Source organism: Sinohyriopsis cumingii, chromosome 8 (genome assembly GCF_028554795.1).
Source record: "Sinohyriopsis cumingii isolate HCF-2022 chromosome 8, ASM2855479v2, whole genome shotgun sequence".
Lineage (NCBI taxonomy): Eukaryota > Metazoa > Mollusca > Bivalvia > Unionida > Unionidae > Sinohyriopsis > Sinohyriopsis cumingii.
This window is the reverse complement of record NC_142968.1, coordinates 116,108,905-116,131,242: the sequence shown is the minus strand read 5'-3', so window position 1 is coordinate 116,131,242 and position 22,338 is coordinate 116,108,905. Positions and strand designations below refer to the sequence as shown.

Genomic DNA, 22,338 nt, shown 5'->3' with positions numbered 1-22,338 from the left:
CGTTTGTGTGGATAGTATATTTTGGGTTTGTATTATCTCCCTTCTGTGTTGATAGTATATTTGAGGTTTGTATTGCGTTCGCGTACGTTTGTATGGATAGTATATTTGGGGTTGGCATGCGTTCGCGTACGTTTGTGTGGATAGTATATTTGGGGTTTGTATGCGTTCGCGTACGTTTGTGTGGATATTATATTTGGGGTTTGTATGCGTTTGCGTACGTTTGTATGGATGGTATATTTTGGGGTTTGTATGCGTTTGCGTACGTTTGTGTGGATAGTATATTTGGGGTGTGTATGCGTTCGCGTACGTTTGTGTGGATAGTTTATTTGGGGTTTGTATTATCTCCCTTCTGTGTTGATAGTATATTTGGGGTTTGTTTTCTCCTCTTTCCTCTGTGTGTGTATTTGTGTATGTGTGTGTGTGCGATGTCTGCGCGCGTACGTTGTGTGTGTGTGTGTGTGTGTGTGTGTGTATTGGTCTCTGTTTGTCCCTATAAAACTCACTTTATCCCTATCAGATACACTCTACCTACCTACCTGCAGTAGCGTGTATTCAGGTCAGCCACTTGCAACACTGTTGACATTTATCCCCTAGTGTTCAGTACAGTGACGTCACTGACGCTGGAAATTTCGAGACTATAAATATGGACTTGGGGATTTCCACAGGTTGTAGCTATACATATGTACTAGAGTTCATAAACAGGAACGTCACTCAAGCTGAGGCTATAAAAAGATAGTGAGGTTTTCCAAAGGAATAACCCACAAGTTTTAGTATAAATATATAGTGGGATTTCATAGGAATTTTAGCTGATTATAGCTATAAATAGATACATGGGTGTTTATCCACGATCGTCACACAAGTTGATATTGTAAGTAGTTACTAATTTTATCCATTTTAGTCTAAACCATTGTAACTTAATTTTCGGGGATATGTTTATTTTCCTTTAAATTCTGGGACAATTTCGTCATTTTAGCGTTACTTTTAGTCACATCCATTTTGTCGTTGAGCATTTCCTTGATTATAGCTATTTATAGCATCATTACAATTATGCAAATTTTTGAACACCCCAGCAAGATTTCAGGTCTTGGTAATGCTTTATATATAAATCTCACGCTTGGACTAGTGTATGTCTGTCTCTGTCTCTGTTGTGTTTGACCCTCTACCATCATTGTCCCTAGACAATCCCACCATGTTCAATTCCCCTTGACGCTATACAGACCCACCATGTTCAATTTCCATATGTTAAATTCCCCTTGACGCTAGACAGTCCCACGATTTATTCCCATGTTAAATTCCCCTTGTCCCTAGATAGACCCAAACTCTATTCCCCATGTTCAATTTCCCTTGACGCTAGAGTGACCCAAGACTTTTTCCCCGTTTTCAATTCCCTTGAGGCTAGAGTGATCCAAGACTATTTCCCCATGTTAAATTCCCCTTGAGGCTAGAGTGACCCATGATTTTTCACCATGTTAAATTTCCATTGAGGCTAGAGTGACCCAAGGGGTCCTGTAATGCTAATTTCCATTGCGGCTAGGGTGACCCTATTCACTACTGCTAGGTTTTCGACTTTCATATAACTTTATCAGGATTATTTGGGATTCACTTTAAAATATTCTTAGTTCCTCTCATATTTTCATTTATAACTTTGATAATTAAATTATTTTTTAAGTTTTACAGAACTTGCTGGTTTTTGCTTTATGTTACTTTGTTTCTGAAAATAGAGTCGTAACACATTAAAAAATAGATCTTAATCATTTTTGGCTAGACGTCTTTGACGCATATATAGAGCTAATTATAGTCACAGATGAATTTTTTTGGAATCATATTTATTTTTATCCTTTTATTACAATATAAGAGAAACGTGTGTATTACAAACTGTACAGAAAAGTTAAAAACGAATATTCAACGGGGCTATTTTTTATTTTTCCCTTTAAACATGTCCCGAAGCTCCCTAGAGTCTAAGAGAAACCATGAAACTTTACGTAAAATGTACACATGTAGGAAGGCCACGTGGTGCGTTCGATCACTGTACCTAAAACAGTTCAAACAAAAGTGTCACGAGCAGAGCTGAGTTTATATAACGGATTCTGAGATGACCGTTTTTCTGTTTCTCCAAAATGTGGGTAACATAAATACTGATACTAATGCTATTTTATTATTGTTATAATTATTATTATTATTATTATTATTATTATTATTATTATTATTATTATTATTGTTGTTGTTGTTGTTGTTGTTGTTATTATTATTATTATTGTTGTTGTTGTTATTGTTGTTATTATTATTATTATTATTATTATTATTATATATCCACTAGACTTACGACGTTATAGATTTTTTGGGAATTACCTAGATGTGAGTTATTTTTATGGATATGCGATCGAATTGTAAACATGTTCGCATTCAAATCATTCTAAGTTTTTAAAGATGTTTAGGCGTTGAACTCAATTTTAATCATCATCGTAAGAGAGCAAGACAAAGGTCAGGCAGGCAAAAACTCCGTTTTCACAATCCTCAGTTACGAACATGATTCAACTCAGGTACACAATATAAATTAAATATACAAAAAATAACAAATTAAGCGTGTATGTCGCTTAAATGGTAACCATCACGATTACAACGTATGATATCATTTGTTGAAAATTAAACTTTGGACGAAATACAAATCCAACATTTTAGTATAGTGATGAAGTATATAAATTATGCAAATGGGCAAAATATGTTTTAAAACACGATTTTATCTTTCATCTTCTGATAAAACCAGTAATCTGATCGCTTCGTTGCCCCTTTCCTTTTGGTGAGAAACAATTGCGTTATGCATGTATAAGTCCTTCACACAATACACTCTTATTCCAGAAAAAATCTTCGTTATAACGATTTGGCTGCCATGATTTAGTGACAGCGCTTTGTTCTTCCGCTCTCCAAGGTCATTTAGTACTGGGGGTGGGGGATCATGGACCTTCATCCTCTTTTCTGTATTTCCTGCTGCTACTTACAACATCTAATGTGTAACTGTCATCTCAAACTAAGTACTGATGGCAAATATTTGCAAATCAGTCTTTTATCACTCATGCGCTTCTTGACCTGAACATAAATTTATAATATAAAAGTGTGCACAATTTCTTGCTCCATGATAAGACAACCTGCCTCGTAATCTCAATATCCAGCATCCGGTTTACATGTCGTCCTGCCTGACCTTTCGTACTTTGCCAGATACATATTACCGACTTAATACATGAATGCAATATATTCAAACAGTCAACGAAACTGAAAGCCCCCCAGTATTTAGCTCCTTGTGATAAGACGTAGAGCCGTACGGGTCATGTGATAATAGAAGATAAGTGTCTAATCAAACTATGTCGTTCCGAAGAACGAGATACAAGCATATAACTTAAGATAAGCTGGAAGTCGGATGATTTAATTTGCATTATTTCAGTGCCGCGCTATAGATGCGCTCAGATATAACTCGAAAGGTGATAAAGTTCAATATTATACAATGTCTTAGGGAAGCTACTAAACAAATAAATAATACATTAAAAATAAATCAAACACTCGAAGTACAATCCAAGAGGATGCATTGATATTTTACATATCACTTTGTATTTGCGAGATAGCGTGACTTTTTTTAAGTACTATCATTTATATGAAAATGGCAGCAGCGTTGCTTTCTCGGTACCTCTATTTTGAAAGTTAACTAGGCAATCAATCTTTATTTCATCAATTCGTTTATACGGCCTTTGCCCCCCCCCCCCTTAATATGTCAACTGCTTGCTGGTATGTCAATCACGGGTAATAACTGCACTTTATGTAACGACGATGATTAATGTATCAGTTTATCTAAGATCTTGTTAAATTGCAAATTCACAGTAAATTTGGTTGGAATTATAAAAACTGTAACAGCCGAAATATTAACAGTTCATTGTTGTATTTCGGGTATATGAAGGGCAATATCGTTGTATAAAATGACAATAACACAGGCGGTTAATCGCACTGATCGTACATCATATAGATGCATCCACAAAGTAAATTGTATTAATACTATCAAAACTGGTACTGCCTGAATACTAATAATCAAGCCCGTTATACGTCGATCATGATCTCTTACTTAAAATTGCGCGCTAATGAATGAAGATTCATCTGTTCTACGAAAAAGCTTGACAGATGATTTGATGAAATTTAAAACATAAAATGTTAAAACCTACAGGGTTTGAAATTTCCTAGGTTGTAAGAATTTCGAGGATCAACAGTCTGGAGGAAAGATCAACACTATGTCAGTGACCGAATCTAATATATTCTGGGGATGAAACGTCGATGCATGTTTGGTTGAACGAATATTATAATGCCTGATTGCCACCATAGACTTTGAATGCCTACTTTTAGACAAATATGGGCCATTACTAGCACAAAGTGGTAAAAATGTATTGATTATCGGATTGATATTTGTCAATGGGTTGTTGAAAGGTTTCGCTGATATTTTTGGATGCACTCAAACAATACAAGAATGTGAAGAATGTTCAAGTATTCACAAGGCTTTTGGTTGTGCCATAATCGTAGGAAATGTAAATTCGATGTTCACTTCATTTCTTACCTGGGACTGAAGCAACATAGGGTATAAGATAAATGAACAATAGAACGCTGGAGTGATCTGAGTCTTAAGAAAGGACGAGTAATTGGCTAAAGAATGAAAGAATAGAAAATTAAAAATAAAGCAAAATCAACATACAGTGACTGTTTTAATGCTCCCTGTGCTTAGCGATGGACGACAAAATGCAAAAGAGAACTCGTGACACGTAATGCACACGTAATGCACAGATGAAGTATCATTAGAAATCCAACATGATCTCTGTGTATATCTGCCTGTTTGTATATACCACATACATTGAAAATAACATGGCCTTTAAAGTGTCGGTATAAAGCAACTTTATATATCAATAGTATTAGTATATGAAATTGTGATTTGCCCATGGCGTATGAATACGCATAATGAAGATGTTTTTATAGCTATTATACTCTCTAAACATGCATATGAATTTCTAGTAACATTACATTTAAGAAGGAAAAAATAACAAGATAATGATTTTCTTGTAAAATATTTTTTATAGAAACTAACATTTTTATACAAAAAACCCAACCATACTCAATCCAGGAAATAAATATTATTGAGCTCAACCCTGTGTCGTCTCCTGTTATCTCTGTCAACACTGCTGTTTCCAGTCAAATGCTGCTTTAAAGAGTGCTTAAGCTGTTACAACTTCCTTTTCCTGCTTGGATTCTGTAGCGTGCATATAGTTGCATATATATATATATATGTCGTTTAAGAAAGACATGGATAGCGGATACAACAGGATACTTATTTAATAGGTAAGATTTTCAGTGTATTATTATGATACCTTAATTATGATGATAACAATCCTATTTTCCAATTGATCATTTTCCTTTTCAAAATGTTGCATAGGGAATAAAAATGACTTTGCATAAGCACAATCTTTATTTTCATAGCAGTGGATAAAGCAAATGATTTTTATGTAATGAGATCATGGAGAGCATCCCAACGTGTTACCGATGGAAAATTTAGGTTACAACATCTCTCTCCCTCTCTCTCATATACCACCAGCTTAATGGCATGAAAGCATAAATGAAAATATTTTTAACAGCTTACAACTCTTGACTTCTTTACAAAACATGCAATAAATTATCAAGGATAAATCGAAACATACTTGTAAAGAGCTCTGTATGGCCCATTATGCTTAGATTGAAGCAACAGTTAAAAAGTAACGTGCAGGTCAATCTTGGTTCTGAAAGTTTTCTCCTGGTTGCGTTAACTTCAAGGACTGCCCATTTGATTTTCAGGAGACTGGAATATTTTACCCTCCACCCCCACCCCCAAAACATAAAAATGTCTAGCTTTCGGATAGTTCCATTACTGGCCAAAAGAACTTATCATATATAATTATATTAGTTGAAACGAATAAACTATACTGATGTAATATAACAACAAACTTCTGGTTTGAAAGAAACCCTATGGCGCCTTCTCCCTCTGTACGAAAATAAATGGTTGATCTAAAAACAGAATTTTTTTTGTTTCCTATAAATGCAGCAATTCTAGAGCGTTTAAAGAGTTTCTTTTATTTATAAAGTTTGATTTAAAGTGCTATAATAGTTTTAAAATGTTAACAAAGGTTAACAAGGATACGATAAAGCTGAATTCAGTGGAAATAATGAGCTACAATAAAAAAGCGAACAACATTGGTTGCGTTTGTCCGAATATGGCAAATTTCACGCTACGTTGAATTCTCCGAACAAAAAACTGAAACTATAAATGTGAATAAACTCGCTGGAGTTTTGCATAGTAAAATCGAAAATACGGGAAAACCGAGAAAATTGTTAACGCTGTTCAGCACGAAACATACCGTTTATTTATAGTAACGCCCGGAAGTCTGTTGTAATAAGACAGTCCCGTTTTACACTGTTGCTGTTACAGGGGATGTTGCAACTCCACCCACCAGGAAAAATTGGTTTAAATATCAACCTGTAGACTACATCATTACTTTAACTCACCTCTCTTATGAGAAAAATGTCGACAATAATGGTCTCTCAGATGACAAAATGTTATGCAGCCACAACCTTCTTCCAAGTCAAATAAGGTGAATACCCGGTCACAAAAGAATATAGTATGCAAATGACTATTAATCTAACCTAACTGTCAGAGACATTACATTTAGTTTTAATACTATCTCTGCAGTCATTACTCATTCCTTCAGACACATATTCAACCACAGGAATTGCATTTATTCTGCCATATCTAATATTGCATCTGTAAAGACTGTATACAGTGGAATAAAGACACATTTCAGTGGAAAAGTTGTAATCAGTCTTATTGAAATCAGTGTATATGGGGCCTCAAAACTCCTGCTGACCTGAACGGATGAACTATGTGAAATCGCACATGAATTTCTATTAGATATAGTGTTGAAAATTTATATTGTCTGTTTCAAATGTTCTATTGATTGGAAGGCTAGTTGCACTCTGAATTGTAATTTGTAAGAGAACGTAAACCAAAAATGTCTTCTATATGTTATTGGTCATTGAATTGTACACTATTGATTAAAATGTGTCTGCGACTATATATTTTTGTCCACGTGCAAGAATTGAAAGGTGCATCGTCTGAGACAGAATTAAATGTTATTTACGACTCACAAAAAGGGTCATGTGATGAACATAATCTCAATGTGCAGTGTTTCAATATTAAAATAATGAAACTGGTTGAATATTTTCCATTTGTTAGACAAGGATAGAATGAAAATTATTCATCTCATCAAACGAGAACAACGCTGAACTGTCAAAGATGGCCTTGAACCCATCTGTTTAACAATATTGTTACCATTTCCGGTCAACTGAAAGTGTACTTAACCACTTTTTTCGTCATTCACAAAACAAAATAAACATATGCACGATAAGAATCATCATATGTAATGACCATTTGTATCATCTGCAATATATAAAAATGGATAGTTTATTCCACTTTCCTTGTTTGATGCACTTACTAGTCAGGTAACTGACTGTTTCGTCATTGGCCCTACTCACTATGTACAAAAGTGAGCAGTCTTGAATTTTCGGACCTATTTTGTACCTCCCATTAATGAGTTTCTGGTCTAGAGATACGTTCTTTCGTTCTTCTGTTCTCAATGTTGGCGGCATTTTCAAGTGCCATATTTTTATAGTAGTAGTAGCAATAGTAGGAGTAGGTACTTAGGCTTCAACGAAGGACAAAATGATTCTTGAAAATAAACTTCACTGAAGAAACTTGATTCCGTCTCTTGCGACAAATAACATTATTGGGTTTTCGTTTAGTCTTTTATTTCGATATTTAATGGTACTAGTCAATAACGGGTTCTTCAATGAACGGTCATTCCACATATCCTAGGGAAACAAATTATCATTAATCTCTCTAAATAATTATACAAAGTTTGGATCTTAATTATCAGAGAGAAGATTTTATATAACTAAATGTTTCTTTTCTAGTATTATCACTAGCAGCTAGAGTTCATTTCCAGCAACAGCAGTCTGCTCAACCACAAGACCTCCCTCATAAAACGATGAAACAAAGGTAAGACTTCGGAATGGAAGAGCACAGGAAAATCGTTAAGGAAGGTGTGACAAGAGAATGGGGGAAAGAAATGTTACAGGGAAAACCTGACGAGGAGGAAACAAACCTTGGAATAAAAAAGGACGGAATAACGGATGAAGTTAAACTGAAAAAGGACAATATATTTCGACAATTGATAGATGCAATAGAAAAAATTCAGACTCTAAAAAGTTTAAGGGATGCAGAGATGAAATGGAATGAAGATTTACTACATTCCCTTCAGGTGATAAATAGAGTATTTTTTGACATCGAGAAGATTTACACCTTGTCCTATGATGTCGTACTAAAGTATCGCCTAGAAGCTGGCAGGCGTTTGCTGGAGACCAAAACTCTGAGCGTTATGTGTAACATCATAATTGATGGTTGGCGGATAGATTTTAAAGATGAAGAGGGAAATATTGTACCCTCCAACCTTGAAGTCATGAAACGAGCACTGACACCGTTATTGAACTACTCTGACAGTCATCCCGATGTTTCAAGCCATCTTGTGTCGGAGAAAGACTTTTTGGAGACATTGAAGAGCTTATTGATATCGTACCTTCCGGAAAACACAGTGGAAGAGAAAATGGTAAATTGTTCATGTAGCAGTTGTGAATATTTACATTACAACAAGAAAAGTATGTTGGTGATGCTAACACCATAAAGGTAATAAATGACGAAAACAGACTTTGAATTTGTACAATATTCTTGATTTTAAATAGATAATCTTTGATAACTGCCTCTAAAATATCTTCGCCATATATTCATGTTTTGTGAGACAATTTTATTGAAATAATACAGATACTTGAGAGTTTGAACTAGAGAGATGATAATATGATTGCCCCATGCTGAGCACCGAAGTGTGTACAAACTCTCCTTTTTGCCAAAATGAAATAATTAGCTATTATGTCATGCAGAAAATGTACCAAGTAACATGCTAGTAGTTTATGTAACCAAGAAAAACCCGACATAATTTATATTGCTCATCTCCCATTTTTTGATGGTCCCAGTGGATTCTGGAATTTAAAGATTGGATCTTTGGAGGGAGGGGTTGTATTGTTACAGTCCAAACTGCGTCAGAAAAATAATGTAATGTACCAAGAAAACTAACAACATGTGACATTTTTATTACACAAAAATCATTGGATAGTTTTAAAAAATGGCGTATCTCACCTGGTAGCAAGTCCAGTTGAAAAGAAATCAATAAAAGCTTGCATTGATTGGCTTACTTTGTGTATTTTAGATAAAGTATGGGGATTCGTGTATTTTGGGTAAATTATTGGGTTTTTAAGAGATGACAATTGTGTTTTTTCTCTCATTCCTTTTTGTTTTGCAACTGATTTTCAGAAAAAAATTATGTTTTACCTGCTTCGATGTTTCCGAAAGGGCTAAAGCCTTTCGAGATCACTATCATATCACCTCTGTCCAAGTGGGTTCGATTCTCGGGTTCGGCCAACACTGCTCCGTGCGTATGCTTTTCAGTAGCTTCGCGAGGGTCTGTGGTACTACTTGTAGTTTCCAGGGTTCTTCCTCTACCAAATATACTGGCCGCCATGTATAGGATATCATGTGCTAAAAAAAATGGCGTTCAACCAATAACTACAAAATCTGCTCCAAACCTCCTCCTTCAAATAAAATGTTCATTTTTAAGCATTTAGAATAAATTAAATATATTTCATGAAATGGCATTTTTGCATCCCTCTTATACGCCATTGTTGTTGTTTTGTTTTTACTTGCTTGCAACACGATACATTACTGTATTTACACTTACACCATATCACTTAAAGGCACCAATTCACCAAAACAAGTAGGTTATTCAATAAAATCTATAATTGAAATTCAATTTTATTGCATTTTCAGACGGACATGGAAAAACGCCTGGTAAATAACACGCTGTCTATTTTTTACAATATTTCCCAAGTTGACACAACCATTCCGCGTCTTCGCAGTCTGGACATTGTCACTACTGTAGGTTTCTACCTGATTTCAAAGGATAATGACAATCGACTGACTGCACTAGCCCTCCTGGCAAGCATCATCGATGAGAAAGAAAGCGAAGTTCTACAGGATAAGCACGATCTACTGACGTTTCTGATGAACATTTTGGGATCGGCACTGAAAGACAAATCTCACGATTACGATGGGTGGTCAGCATGCGAATGTACAATGAGTGAGTTCGTACGTCCTGCATTATATATATATATATATATATATATATATATATATATATATATATATATATATATATATATATATATATATATATATATATACATGAGAGGAAACTTGACAATGAACAGTGCAAAACTAGTTTCTAACTAACCTAAGCGTTTTTGACTCTAACTGAGTCTCTTCAAGGGAAAACACAAAACAGAGACAAGAGAAATAACAACCAAAAAAGAGTTGAAATTTCAAAACGTTAGATAATTATATTTATTGGAAGCAAAGCTAGAACATGTTTGATGTTTCTACTTGTTCGCTTCCACATGACTAATGATGTTGTAAGCTATTTGACATTGACCTACAAACGGATGACCTATATGACCATCTGTTATGTAAATTGGCGTATATCACAAATATTTCATTGTTTTAGTAGTAAGTATGTACGCGAGTGAATAATTAGCATAATGAAACAAATTTTAAATGAAATTGTGCTGGTTGTAAAAACCTATGATGATTTTAGTTGCACGTGGTTGACATTTTCTAGTCTTCTTGGTTTTAGTCGATTGCAGTCAATGTTCTTTTGCGTTGTATCCAGTAAGATTCCTTTTGTTACCTGCTTTCGGAACTTCAGTTGGATTTGTGAGCAATTGCAATTAGTTTTAGATCGCTTAAAGTGTGGCAAGGGAAGAGAAGTACTCTGTAACTGGAATTCGGTCAAGGTGTCTTCGCCATCTAATCAGATCTGAAAAGATTCATCCTCCTGTGTGGCTTTTCAATTTCTCCGAGATACTGAAGGACAAAGATCTTACATTGATGAGACAAACTATATTCTCTGCTTTGCATGTTCTGTTTGGATCACGTGTGTTCAATTTATGTTCGTCGCTGTGCTAGAGGATGTGTTGGTAGGTTTTGCACCTTTTATCACCACAGTGAAAAGATTTGGTAGGGTCGTTTTAGCTTGTTATTGGCGTTAGCTTTACTCTGACAATGATGTTTTTGAGGTTCATTTGTCTGCGACTACTTTTGGATTGTTTGGTATGATTAGGTTTAGTGTCCTAAGATTCCACCATAGGACAGTATTGATGATTGTATCTGCTTTGTGGTTGTCTGGATGATAGGTCATGATAAATGGTATCCGATCAATATATTCCTTCTCTCTATATTTTAGTATGTTATTGCATTTTGTTTATTTAGCCCTTTGTATTGCGTCTGATGTCAGGTCTTTGTCGTAGCCTTTGTTCATCAAGTGTTCAGTTCACTCTTCAGATCTTTTATTTGGAATGTTTCATCTTTTGATCAGATTTTGTGTATCCTCAGAGCCTTGTCATACGGGATGTTCCAAATCCATTGTTTTGGCTGGCAACTGCTTGGGTGGAGATAATGGCGCAGATCAGTTGATTTTGAGTAGATGTCTATATGGCGTTTGTGTTCTACCAGTCTGGTTGTTATATCCAAGAAAACTTGGTTTGATTTGGAGTCTGATGCCTTAAATTTTTTTGAAGGGTAGAAATTGTTTTCTTTTAGCATGAAATGATCCAGATTTTCTACCCCATATTTCCAAATCATTTTTATAAATTGATAAAGCCTACAAACTGGTATGGTGTTGCACCCATGCTAAAAGTTGACCCTCCTGTCTACCCATAAAACCATTAGCATTCAAGACGGCAATTTCTGTACCCATTGTTTATTTGGAAGTAGTTTTCTTCTTCGAATACAAATTTTTTCCATCTCAGTTTAGTTTAAACAAACGAGCTATCATTGTCGTAAAACGTTTAACATGGTGAGTTTAGAACGTTATACCCGTGAACTGTTATATGCGGTTTCATCGTTGTTTCTGTTGATGGTTTGTTTATTTATTTACTTTGTACATATCCTTTTGATAAGTTCAACACATATGTAGTAAACAATTTATACTCGTATCATTACTGTCACATGTCGTTTATATGGCAACAATTTTTGAAACAACATGGATTTGTATAACTATATGTCATGAAAAGTAGAATAAGATTACAAACAGCCAGTGTTATCATCCGATGAAAGTGTCAACGTACTTGTATATGTACCAGTAGGCGAACGATACATATCAATTTTATGTTGAAACCTCTTTGTTCAATGACTCGATTGTTTCCTGGCAATCACTAATTTCACAGATAATATTCTTGTGATACAAATAAATTTAAATTTATATTGTTGGTATCACAGATGTAATAGTGACACAATCAAAATTAAAATAATGGAAGAAATTAACATACTCGTTACCAGAAAAAAGTAGACATCACACAGCATACCAAAGCTAACATCGTCATCGGCATTGATATCACTGGTAATGACACCTGTTAGCTTACTAAACACTGCCTTAACAAAACAGTATACAACGTAATGTGTGGGAACGTCATATTAACTGATTATTAATGACGCCTGATTATCTCGCTTTTGTTACACGTGGCGTTCTTGTTACGCTTTTCTTGATTAATCAAATTGTGTATCTGGCCTCGGCGTGAGATGATCGAAACGTTATAACTGAGCAAGGTTTTTCAAGAGGAGCAAACAAATAAAGTAATATAACCATTTAAACGTTGTAACGAAAACACATTATAACCAAGCCTTTGAAATACATAGTAATTAGGGATATGTCCGTGGAAACTAAAGTTACATGCTCTAGCATAGAAACGATTGTAATCAAGAGCAAAGTAAACTATATATATATATATATATATATATATATATATATATATATATATATATATATATATATATATATATATATATATATATTCCAGCTGTGCGCCACTTAGCCAGAAATGATGCCAACAAGAAGATTCTTGTGGAGATGGGCTGCCTGCCTCATTTAGTAGAACTCGCCAAATGTGGGACTATACAGGAACAAAGAGGTAAAGCCACTGAACAAACAACACTGTTTTGGGCGTTTTTACGTAGATCGAGAGGTTTCAGACTACATATTTTTTAAGCTGAAACGATAGAAACTAAATTAAATTAAATTAAATTTCTTCCTTACCTGAAAATTTTTTTCAGACAATACATAATATGAACTAACATCTTCGGTGGTTCCTGTTTACCCTTAGGTTCGTTACATATCCTTCTGTATACTCGAAACATATCGTTTTCATCCACTTACAAGTCACTCGTATGATTTAACAGTTATACAACTGTTGGTTTAAACATTCTTTAACATTAAATTCATCATTAATCTATTTCTGCTACCTATAATAAACAGTGTAACGTTTTTTTAGAGACATTACTAAACAAATGCGTAGTCAATATTGATAAAATATTTGTCAGGGAAAACACGGATTGAACCCTGTAAAAAACTTCAATTTTTCTGAGTCAAATATAGAAGTTTTCATTTCCATTTCACTTAGTAATAAATAAATGGGCACTGTTCATGCTGTCGTAAGTCCCTAATTACCCTAATAGAAATGAACATAAATAAATGATCACATATTCTATCCGTGACAAAATATGGGTGTGACAGTGATGCTTTTACATTGACCTGATGATAAACAATAGTAATGGCATGTTTGTGAAAATAAATACTTTCACAACAATTGCAATGAAAATGTCCTAAATCGAGTGACTTCCACTTATGTCGTGTTTTAGAGGCAGTTGGAGCCATTAGGGTTCTAGCTTTTGACAAAGACAACCAAAAACGGATTCTTGAAAACAATGACCTGAAGATTGTGGATCTTTTGATTGATCTGAAGGAGACGTCAACGGACCATGAGATCAAAATGAATGCCGACGGTACACTGTGGAGCTTACGTAGAGATCTTCAAGGATACGAGAAGTATAAAAAATTCGGTATGGTTTAATAATGAAAGTCACAGTCATTGAAATTACAATTAAATTTGTTTGAAAGGTTATTTTCTCTAACGAGGTACTTCTCTGTTAGATTACTGATTTCCATGTGGCAAAATATACACATGCAAATAACATTAATTTGTATCGTGCGATGCATGTTGTCATTATTGGAACTATTCTGGTCAGGCAGATTTCCAATAATGTTTCCAGATGCAATATTATTCGTATATCATGCTGACAAATTCAGAAATATAATGACAAGTTATTTGTTGACAAAACAGTCAAAATAGGCCTAGGTTACACTAAAGTAACAATGAAAAAAATAACACATTTTGATCCGGTGCAATGATCACTTGAACATTATATTGCCCCGTATTAAATCTATGTAATTGCTTGCATAGAAAGCAAGTGAGGTCCTTTGGAACTTTTCTTTAGCCGCGATATGTGGTGAAGAATTTATCCATCACCATTCATCTAAAATCGTTTAACCTAGCAACGTTTTATATTTGTCTTTGGGTCAGAAAAAAATTCCTTCATAAATATGTATCTTATATTTTATTATGATTGCGTTGCTTTGATTGAAATCATAGCCAAATACCCAATGCATACAATATGTACAGATTTTATTGATTCCAGATTTTTCTAGACACCGTATCTTGAATTGCAATAAGACGAGAAGAAAATACTAATTGATTAAAACATACACTTAGCTTCGGCAAATTTCAAAAAATGTAAATGCAACTCTCATATTCCTTAGCATATTTAACAAGAAAAGACACAAATGCATAACCACAAACAAACACACACATGCTATAATCGTCGCCTTCTTTTTTTCAGCTGTTAGCTGGAGACAACTTAGCAGCAAAGGAAAAAGTAGAGTTATTTCTGGGGAGACAGACGAAAAAGAAATAAGTGGTCACATCATGATCAGCTATAACTGGAGTCATCAGAAGGAGTTGATAAAAATAAAAGACATGCTTAGAGAACAAGGATACACTGTTTGGATGGATATTGACAACATGTGTGGGTCTACGCTTCAAACAATGGCGGAAGCTGTAGAACTTGCCCATGTTATTCTTATTTGTATATCACAGAAATACAAAGATAGCCCCAATTGTAGGGCAGGTAAGTTGTTATTAGTAAAGAATGCATTAGTATTTGATCGTCATGCCTTAAACCACATATTATCAATTGATCATGAAGTACATTAGTCACGGAGTTAGCTCGAAGCTGTTCTCTACGATGTATTATTAGCTATAATTTGCATCCTTCGAGTTCGAAGTGACCATGACATCACAAAATGGTTTGTTTTCTGTAAGAATGTGCAATACGTATCAGGCCAGTTTGTGGGCTAAACTATCTGTGGCACATTTGAGATGCCGCTTGGGGATGCTTGATCAATATGGTGGCGCTCACCAGATAATATGTACTTTTGAGAGAGTGACGTATGTAAGGTGAAGTAGTTTGCATTTAAAACATGCACAGTGGAGAGAATGTTTGCATACCTCTATGCTACATTAATGTAATGTGGATGATATTTCTTTTGGATATTGTACTTTTGGAAATTTTACATGATTTAAGCACACTGCTAACTAAAATGACTGCTCCCTTGTGTTAAAAAATCAGTCTGAATTAGTCTAAAGTACACTATACATAGCAGCTATTAAAATAGGGAAAATGAATTTTGCCAGACTAGACAATACCAGCTTCTGAAAGTGCAATGAATGAATTACCAAATATATAAAATGTAAAAAAAGTTATCGGCTCTTTTTTATACAATTGACCTCTGAAGTTCAGGAAGTGAAAATGACCAAGTAGAGCTAGCACTTTTTTGAAAGGTGCACATTTGAAGTAAGGCCAAGCTGTATACTCTATAACCCATAGTACACCCATCAATCATACACCAAAATAAAGGGAATTAAAGGTTCTTTGCATTATACCTAAGATATACAAGGTCTTTTTTAAATAGCCAGTATAACCAGTGAGGAAAGCCGGGGACATTCTTTTTCTTTAAATTCCTAACCCTATGCAAAATGCGAAACTGTATAGCGCCACCTATAGTACGTGCTTCAGTTCAAAGATTTATGCTGCTCCCACTTCAGCATTGAACCTGCAATTCGCCTCAGTACAATGTATGTAGCTCCAGTGTGAATACGACTGCGGCAGATGGAGTGATTTTGTGCGACATATGCCTCAGATCAAGGGTAGTTTTTGAAATATGTCAAGTATGACTTGAGATAACTTTGAAGCGATTCTTCTGGTCACACTGAAATCGCTCTCCCTACTTCATCTTACCATAGAAAATCCTGGTAACGTGACCTGCCCATTTCAAGTGTGAATTCATTAGCAGACTATGGATGCTTTGAATGCCTCTCTGTGTGGGAACCTCTGTTTTTGTGGCCCTGTGTTGCCATATTATCCACATCTGTTTCATCGGGCATCACGTTCGGAAATGGTTCATCATTTTGGCACGGCGTCTGTACACCGTCTAGATTTTGCATGTATGTAACAGAGTCAGCAACACAATGACAACGACTTGTAGACATGCAGTTTTATCCGCAGAATGATATCTTTGCACTCCCACACATTTGAGCTTAGTCTACCAAAGAATTGATTCGCTTTAGCAATTCTGGCGTTGGTTTTGACATTGATGTGAACTTCACGTCACAGTGTACTGCTAAGATAGGTGGACTTATCCACTGCAAAGAGGGTTCGGCCATTCACAGTAATGGTAACCATTGCGTAAGGCTTTCCTGGTGCAGTTTGGTACATCACCTCTGTCATCCTGATAATGACTGTGAGACCAAAATTGACGGAAGCTGAAGAGAAATGGTCATGCTATGTTGCTTGTCAGACCCATGTTAAAAAATCATGGAGCAGTCGGGAAATGGGATCAAAAATAGTCACTTCCTGTAATTTAGTTTTTGCATTGTAGTTTCCTCAGATTGAAAAACTTGAAGCCGCAGTTGGTCGTGATCAATGTGATGCACAAGGCAATTCAGCATACTTCCGGCGAGGATTTAACTAGCAAATGGCAGGAAGGAGATACCCCGATTGCTTGTTGATTCCCGCTTGTACAGGTGGACCATGGATGTATCCTTGTACTGCCTGTGTATAAGTCCTTGCGTCCACATTGACTGGAAAATTTGAGTCAGTCTCAGTGCCATGTACGAGCCTATGGCTTTGTAGGCTTAACTACTGTAGTTATAAATAACTCTATTATCAATACCCTTGACTAAATGGAATACAATACATTTGACAAATAAACCAACATTCCTCTGGTTGGTCCCGTAACTGACATGTCTTTATTTTGCAAAACCAGTGAGAAAATATCGTGTGTTTAAATATGCTAAACAGGAAACTACTCCAAGGGAGTGTTCAAGGGCTGACACTATTTATGATGAACGAATAGCAGATACATTACCATGATGAAACAAAATGGTACTGAAAAGAAGTATCACTGTGTGGAAAACATGAAAGAACAATCAAATGTTAAAAATGTACAACTTCTAATTTAAATGTCACTAATATCAAAAGAAAGAAACAAACAAACAAAAATCGTTCAAAACAGGCAAATTTTAATACCTCGGGAAAATATAATAAATATTCCCATAGTTTTAAAACACTGATAGTTTGTTTATATAGGACTACATGTGTGCTGTAGAAGTTTTATCATGCGGGTAAACTGGCTTTCACTCGGAGTAAATTACCTGGTCGTTACACGCTGTGAGCTCAGCCAGCCCTGTCGTCGCGGTGAAACGAGCGTCATGTCACAAAGTCTGTGTTGCTTGGTAACATGAGAGAACAATTACAAATCCATATCAGATCATGTGCCAAAAAAAATGTATACATATAATTTCACATCCAGAAAGTGTACTAGTGATTAGAGTTTTAACACTTGGTGCCCTTTTCTGATCTTAAAATCTAGCACACACAGACACGAACGCCTGTATTCGATCGCTGCCCACGTTGGTTTGAGACTATGGCTCGGCAAATGTGGGATGTGAAAAAGCTTCAGTTGCTTCCCTTGGATCAAGCAATAGAGGTGTTAACGTCATTCACAAGATTATAATGGATTTTATATGAAGCAGAACAATTCGACTGAAATGATATTAACTGACTTACAAAACGCTTTTCTATAACATCAATCATTGCATATCTTAAAAAAAGTAAAGTCACTTTTATAATTCCATGCCAGTAGAGTGGATTAAATCTTCTTTGACTCAATAAAAAACAGCTATCGGATATTGTTGGGGCAGGTAGCACTGAACTTCTACCGTATGCAGGTGATATTTCTATTATATTTTTTGACATTGATGTTACTTTAATTCAATGATTTTTACGCATGGATCTGGTGCTGTGGCTTATAAATAACAAGTTATCTCTTAGGTTAGGTAAATCTGAACCTATCATGTTTGGAACTTGAGAAAAATGTAAAGGAAGAGAAACACTTTAACTATTACTTGCAATGATTCAGACCTGTTCCGAAACTCCCGTTCCATATGCCTGGGATGATTTTCGTCTGCTTTTAATTGGGAATTGGTGGGAATGACTATGATACAAAAATGCAAGTGTCTTCAATAAAAGGTCAATATATAACAATTAATACAAAGTGGCTGTTGGGATGTGCTCGTATTCAGTGTCATTTTGACTAGGCGTGTTCTTCCTGGTACTCATGGCAATCACAAAATTTTCCAGACTTGTTATAGGCATAGTACCATGCATGCATATTGGTACTGGTCATCTCTCACAAATCCAGGACTGCCACGCGAACATCTAGTATTTAAAATGAGACTTTGCAATGCTTCAACCACTGACATAAAGTTTATACCTAATGTCAATAAGATGAAAACGGTTTTAAAGAAGTCGTTTTTTCTTCAAATATAGGGTTGTCAAAAACAGCGATTGATTTATATATTACCGAAAATATTATCCATCATTCTAGCTTACAGGTATGATCTATAAACTATGTAATGAATTTTAGCTGAAATATGACATCTTACTTAAAACAAAGTATCGTTGCATTGCCTACGATCTTTGATGGCATTGATTTATTTCTATTTTCTGATTAAATTTTGATAATGACATTTGTTTTACTAATTTGCTGTAGTTTAGATCTCCAATATGTTAGTGTTTACATGATTTTAAATATAATGCTATGTTGTGATTTCTCTTTAAATTTATATCAAGACTTTTTGATATTTCTGTTTATAATACCCGTTGGATATCATGTAATAAAGAGTAAAAGAGCGCAATGCAAATAAGTGAATGCTTATTCGTTTATTGTGTTGTTATTCTTAGTATCTTTTATATAATGGTGCGTTGAACTTTGTACTGCTTCATAATCTATACTAAATAAATCTTATCTTCTGATATAGGCATTCAGTTCCGGAACTATTTTTGATTTACATTTCTCCATTAAACTGCGAATGCCGATCTACAATTATGATATATAGGTTACAATGAAAATATTTTGAAAGAGCCTTTATCTGTGTTTGTGTCACATGTTCAAGAGAAGTGTAAAACTCCAAACTCTCTTTCTGTAGTAAGTCTATTCGGAAACAACTTTTGACAACTAACAAATGCGCTGATAGGGTGCTTCGACACGGGCCGCCGCTGTCGTAGCATGTGAACACAGAAACCCCATATATATATATATATATATATATATATATATATATATATATATATATATATATATATATATATATATATTAGCTATAGTACGTTAAAGGAAATATGCAGTTCACACTTATTCAACCTAACCCCTCCGCCAGAGAGGTAGGGCAAAACAGGGTAGAACCAAGATATATATTCGTGACAAATAATCTCTAGTTTGGTACGATTTAGATCTCTTTACGTGATTTACATAATAGATATGTCGACTTACTATTAATTCGTATTATGTTATACTGCATAATGCATGTCTGAAATGGTAAATTCCAGAGGCGGAATATGCATTTCAACTGAGGAAGAAAATTATTCCTCTGAAGATGGAAAAGGAATACAAACCAGATGGATGGCTAGGCTTTATCGTTGGAGTAAATTACTTCTATGAATTCAGTGGGATACATCCGTTTGACGCAAAGTTTAAGGAACTTTTGAAAGGACTCGCTGTTTGCTATGCTACTGCAAAGTCGGAAACAAAGAACATTTCAGTAACAAGTCATATTGTAAGTACAAACTCAGTAACAACCATCACTTGTCTACGTGTCTTTCTTGTTAAGCTACAATCTACAGAATAATAATTGTATGAAGAGTCACGTAAAAGTCTCTTACCTATTTTTTTCTTTTGTAGGAATAAATGAACGTGTATGTCCAAGTTGCAATGATCATGAAACGTATCCTGTAGCTAACGATATGCCTGGCATTAACATATTTTAATCTTTAAAGATTTAATTGCAATTAAGTAAGAAATAAAATATGCTTCCCCTTTCAAACACTTAGTGAAATTAATTTTGACATTTTACATGAATTGTAAAATCCATAACTTTGAATTTTAATGCCGTCTTTGCCATGAATAAATATGATGTATCGTAATTCAGAAAGAAAATTCATATTTAAAATTAATGATATATTATATTCAACTACAATTATTGTGGGCAAAAAATACATATTAATATGATAACCAAGACAATGGTAAGGTATATAGTGTTGCCATTGTTAGTCTGTACACCATACGTCACACCTAGATATGGCTCGAATTTGTACCAATATCAACACGGTAGGGTGTAGTAGTTTTGGAACATATTTATTTTTATGTTTACATTCACTGTGATTATGTACATTTATTTAGCACTGTGCAAAGCAAAATAACAGGGTACATACTGACTGTAACTTAGAAGCAAAACAAAATTACAATCATTTGAAAAGAAATTATTTTCTTGGTTAATTTCTTCACTTGCTGATTTATCATTTATATTGATCACATTTGAAAAGTAGTTGAACGATTCATCAAAGAATGATTGCAAAAACTTATACATCTTAACTTGTTATTAAATACAAGTGAATGTTTGCTATAGGCTGAAGGCAAAGTTGACGCGGTGCCTCTACCAGTCACGACTATGGTTGTTGCACGTCCCAGTCACAAGACGTCTCTGGCCGCCTTACGTACATGGACATCAGAAGATGTAGATCAGTGGCTTCAACAACACAGTCTGCCTAGGTACAAACCGGAACAGTTGTTTTTGCTCTGAGCGTGCAAATATCCACAACATGTAATACCTAATACATCTCAGGCAGTCTATACCGTAAAGGTTTAACGTATCAAGCATATATCATTTCTTCAAGTGTGCAACCAACGGTCTAAATATAAATCATAATTTGATAGTGAAAATCAGGTCCTCGTTTTACATACACTTGATATCTATCAAAGATTGTAACATTAGTTTCTTCTTGTGTGGTCAGAATCATATAACAATATAAATGTGTGTATGCTTTTACCATTGTCAGAAATCTTAAATACAGTTATGGTGAGATTGTTGATTTATTCTAATCTATACGGAGGTATTACAAACTATATTGAAGTATTGGAAACTATAACAAACCAAATTGAGGTATTCCGAACCGTATTGACGTATTACATCTATTGTTTGTTTTGTAGCTGATGTATGTTGATCTTTGGTGTTAATGCTTACTCAGTAACTGATATATGTTGATCTAGGGTGTTAATACGTACTATGCAACTGTCAATTGCTGAGTTTGGGTGTCATCACTTACTCTATATATGTTGTCCTAGAGTGTTAATATTTACTCTGAAACTGGCATCTATTGAGCTAGAGTGATAATACATAATTCTAACTTTTCGATTCGCATACCCTAATCATGCAGAAAAACATTCATAAAAATGAATATAGTTTTATATTCCTTAATTTTATTTTGTTTTGACAGAGAACAGTTGGGGCAATTGACAGGCAGAGACATTGCAGCATTAGTCAAAATGAAAACGCAGGTATGAGATAATCACACGGAATCGTTTACGTTCTCACGATATTTTTCCAATATTCTCTCCTTCTCTCAAAGATTGATAACACCTCTACCTTTAATTCCTGATTGTGTTCTGAGAGCTATCATCCGCGTTGCATATTTTACAGCACTTTATTGGGGAGGTGCCTGCAGCTAAAACCAGTCGATAAACCACTTGAATGTACACAACAAGTTAAAGGAAATGGATTGACAAATATTCGCTAGACTAACACACGTCCATATTAATCGTTCTAATATGCGAAGAT

General features: G+C 34.9%; 1 protein-coding gene across 1 annotated transcript in view; it reads left to right on the top strand.

Annotated features, from left to right (window-relative positions):
- The first annotated feature begins 5,236 nt into the window (after positions 1-5,236).
- The window catches only part of LOC149794455 (uncharacterized), a 28,492-nt gene continuing 11,390 nt past the window's right edge, over positions 5,237-22,338 (top strand). The window contains exons 1-9 of the mRNA XM_089968704.1: positions 5,237-5,361; positions 8,023-8,714; positions 9,986-10,295; positions 13,069-13,179; positions 13,907-14,107; positions 14,945-15,232; positions 20,054-20,280; positions 21,130-21,272; positions 21,998-22,058. Of these exons, the coding sequence (XP_089824830.1) occupies positions 8,121-8,714; positions 9,986-10,295; positions 13,069-13,179; positions 13,907-14,107; positions 14,945-15,232; positions 20,054-20,280; positions 21,130-21,272; positions 21,998-22,058 (1,935 nt within the window). The 5' untranslated portion in view covers positions 5,237-5,361; positions 8,023-8,120. The remainder of the gene's footprint in view (positions 5,362-8,022; positions 8,715-9,985; positions 10,296-13,068; positions 13,180-13,906; positions 14,108-14,944; positions 15,233-20,053; positions 20,281-21,129; positions 21,273-21,997; positions 22,059-22,338) is intronic.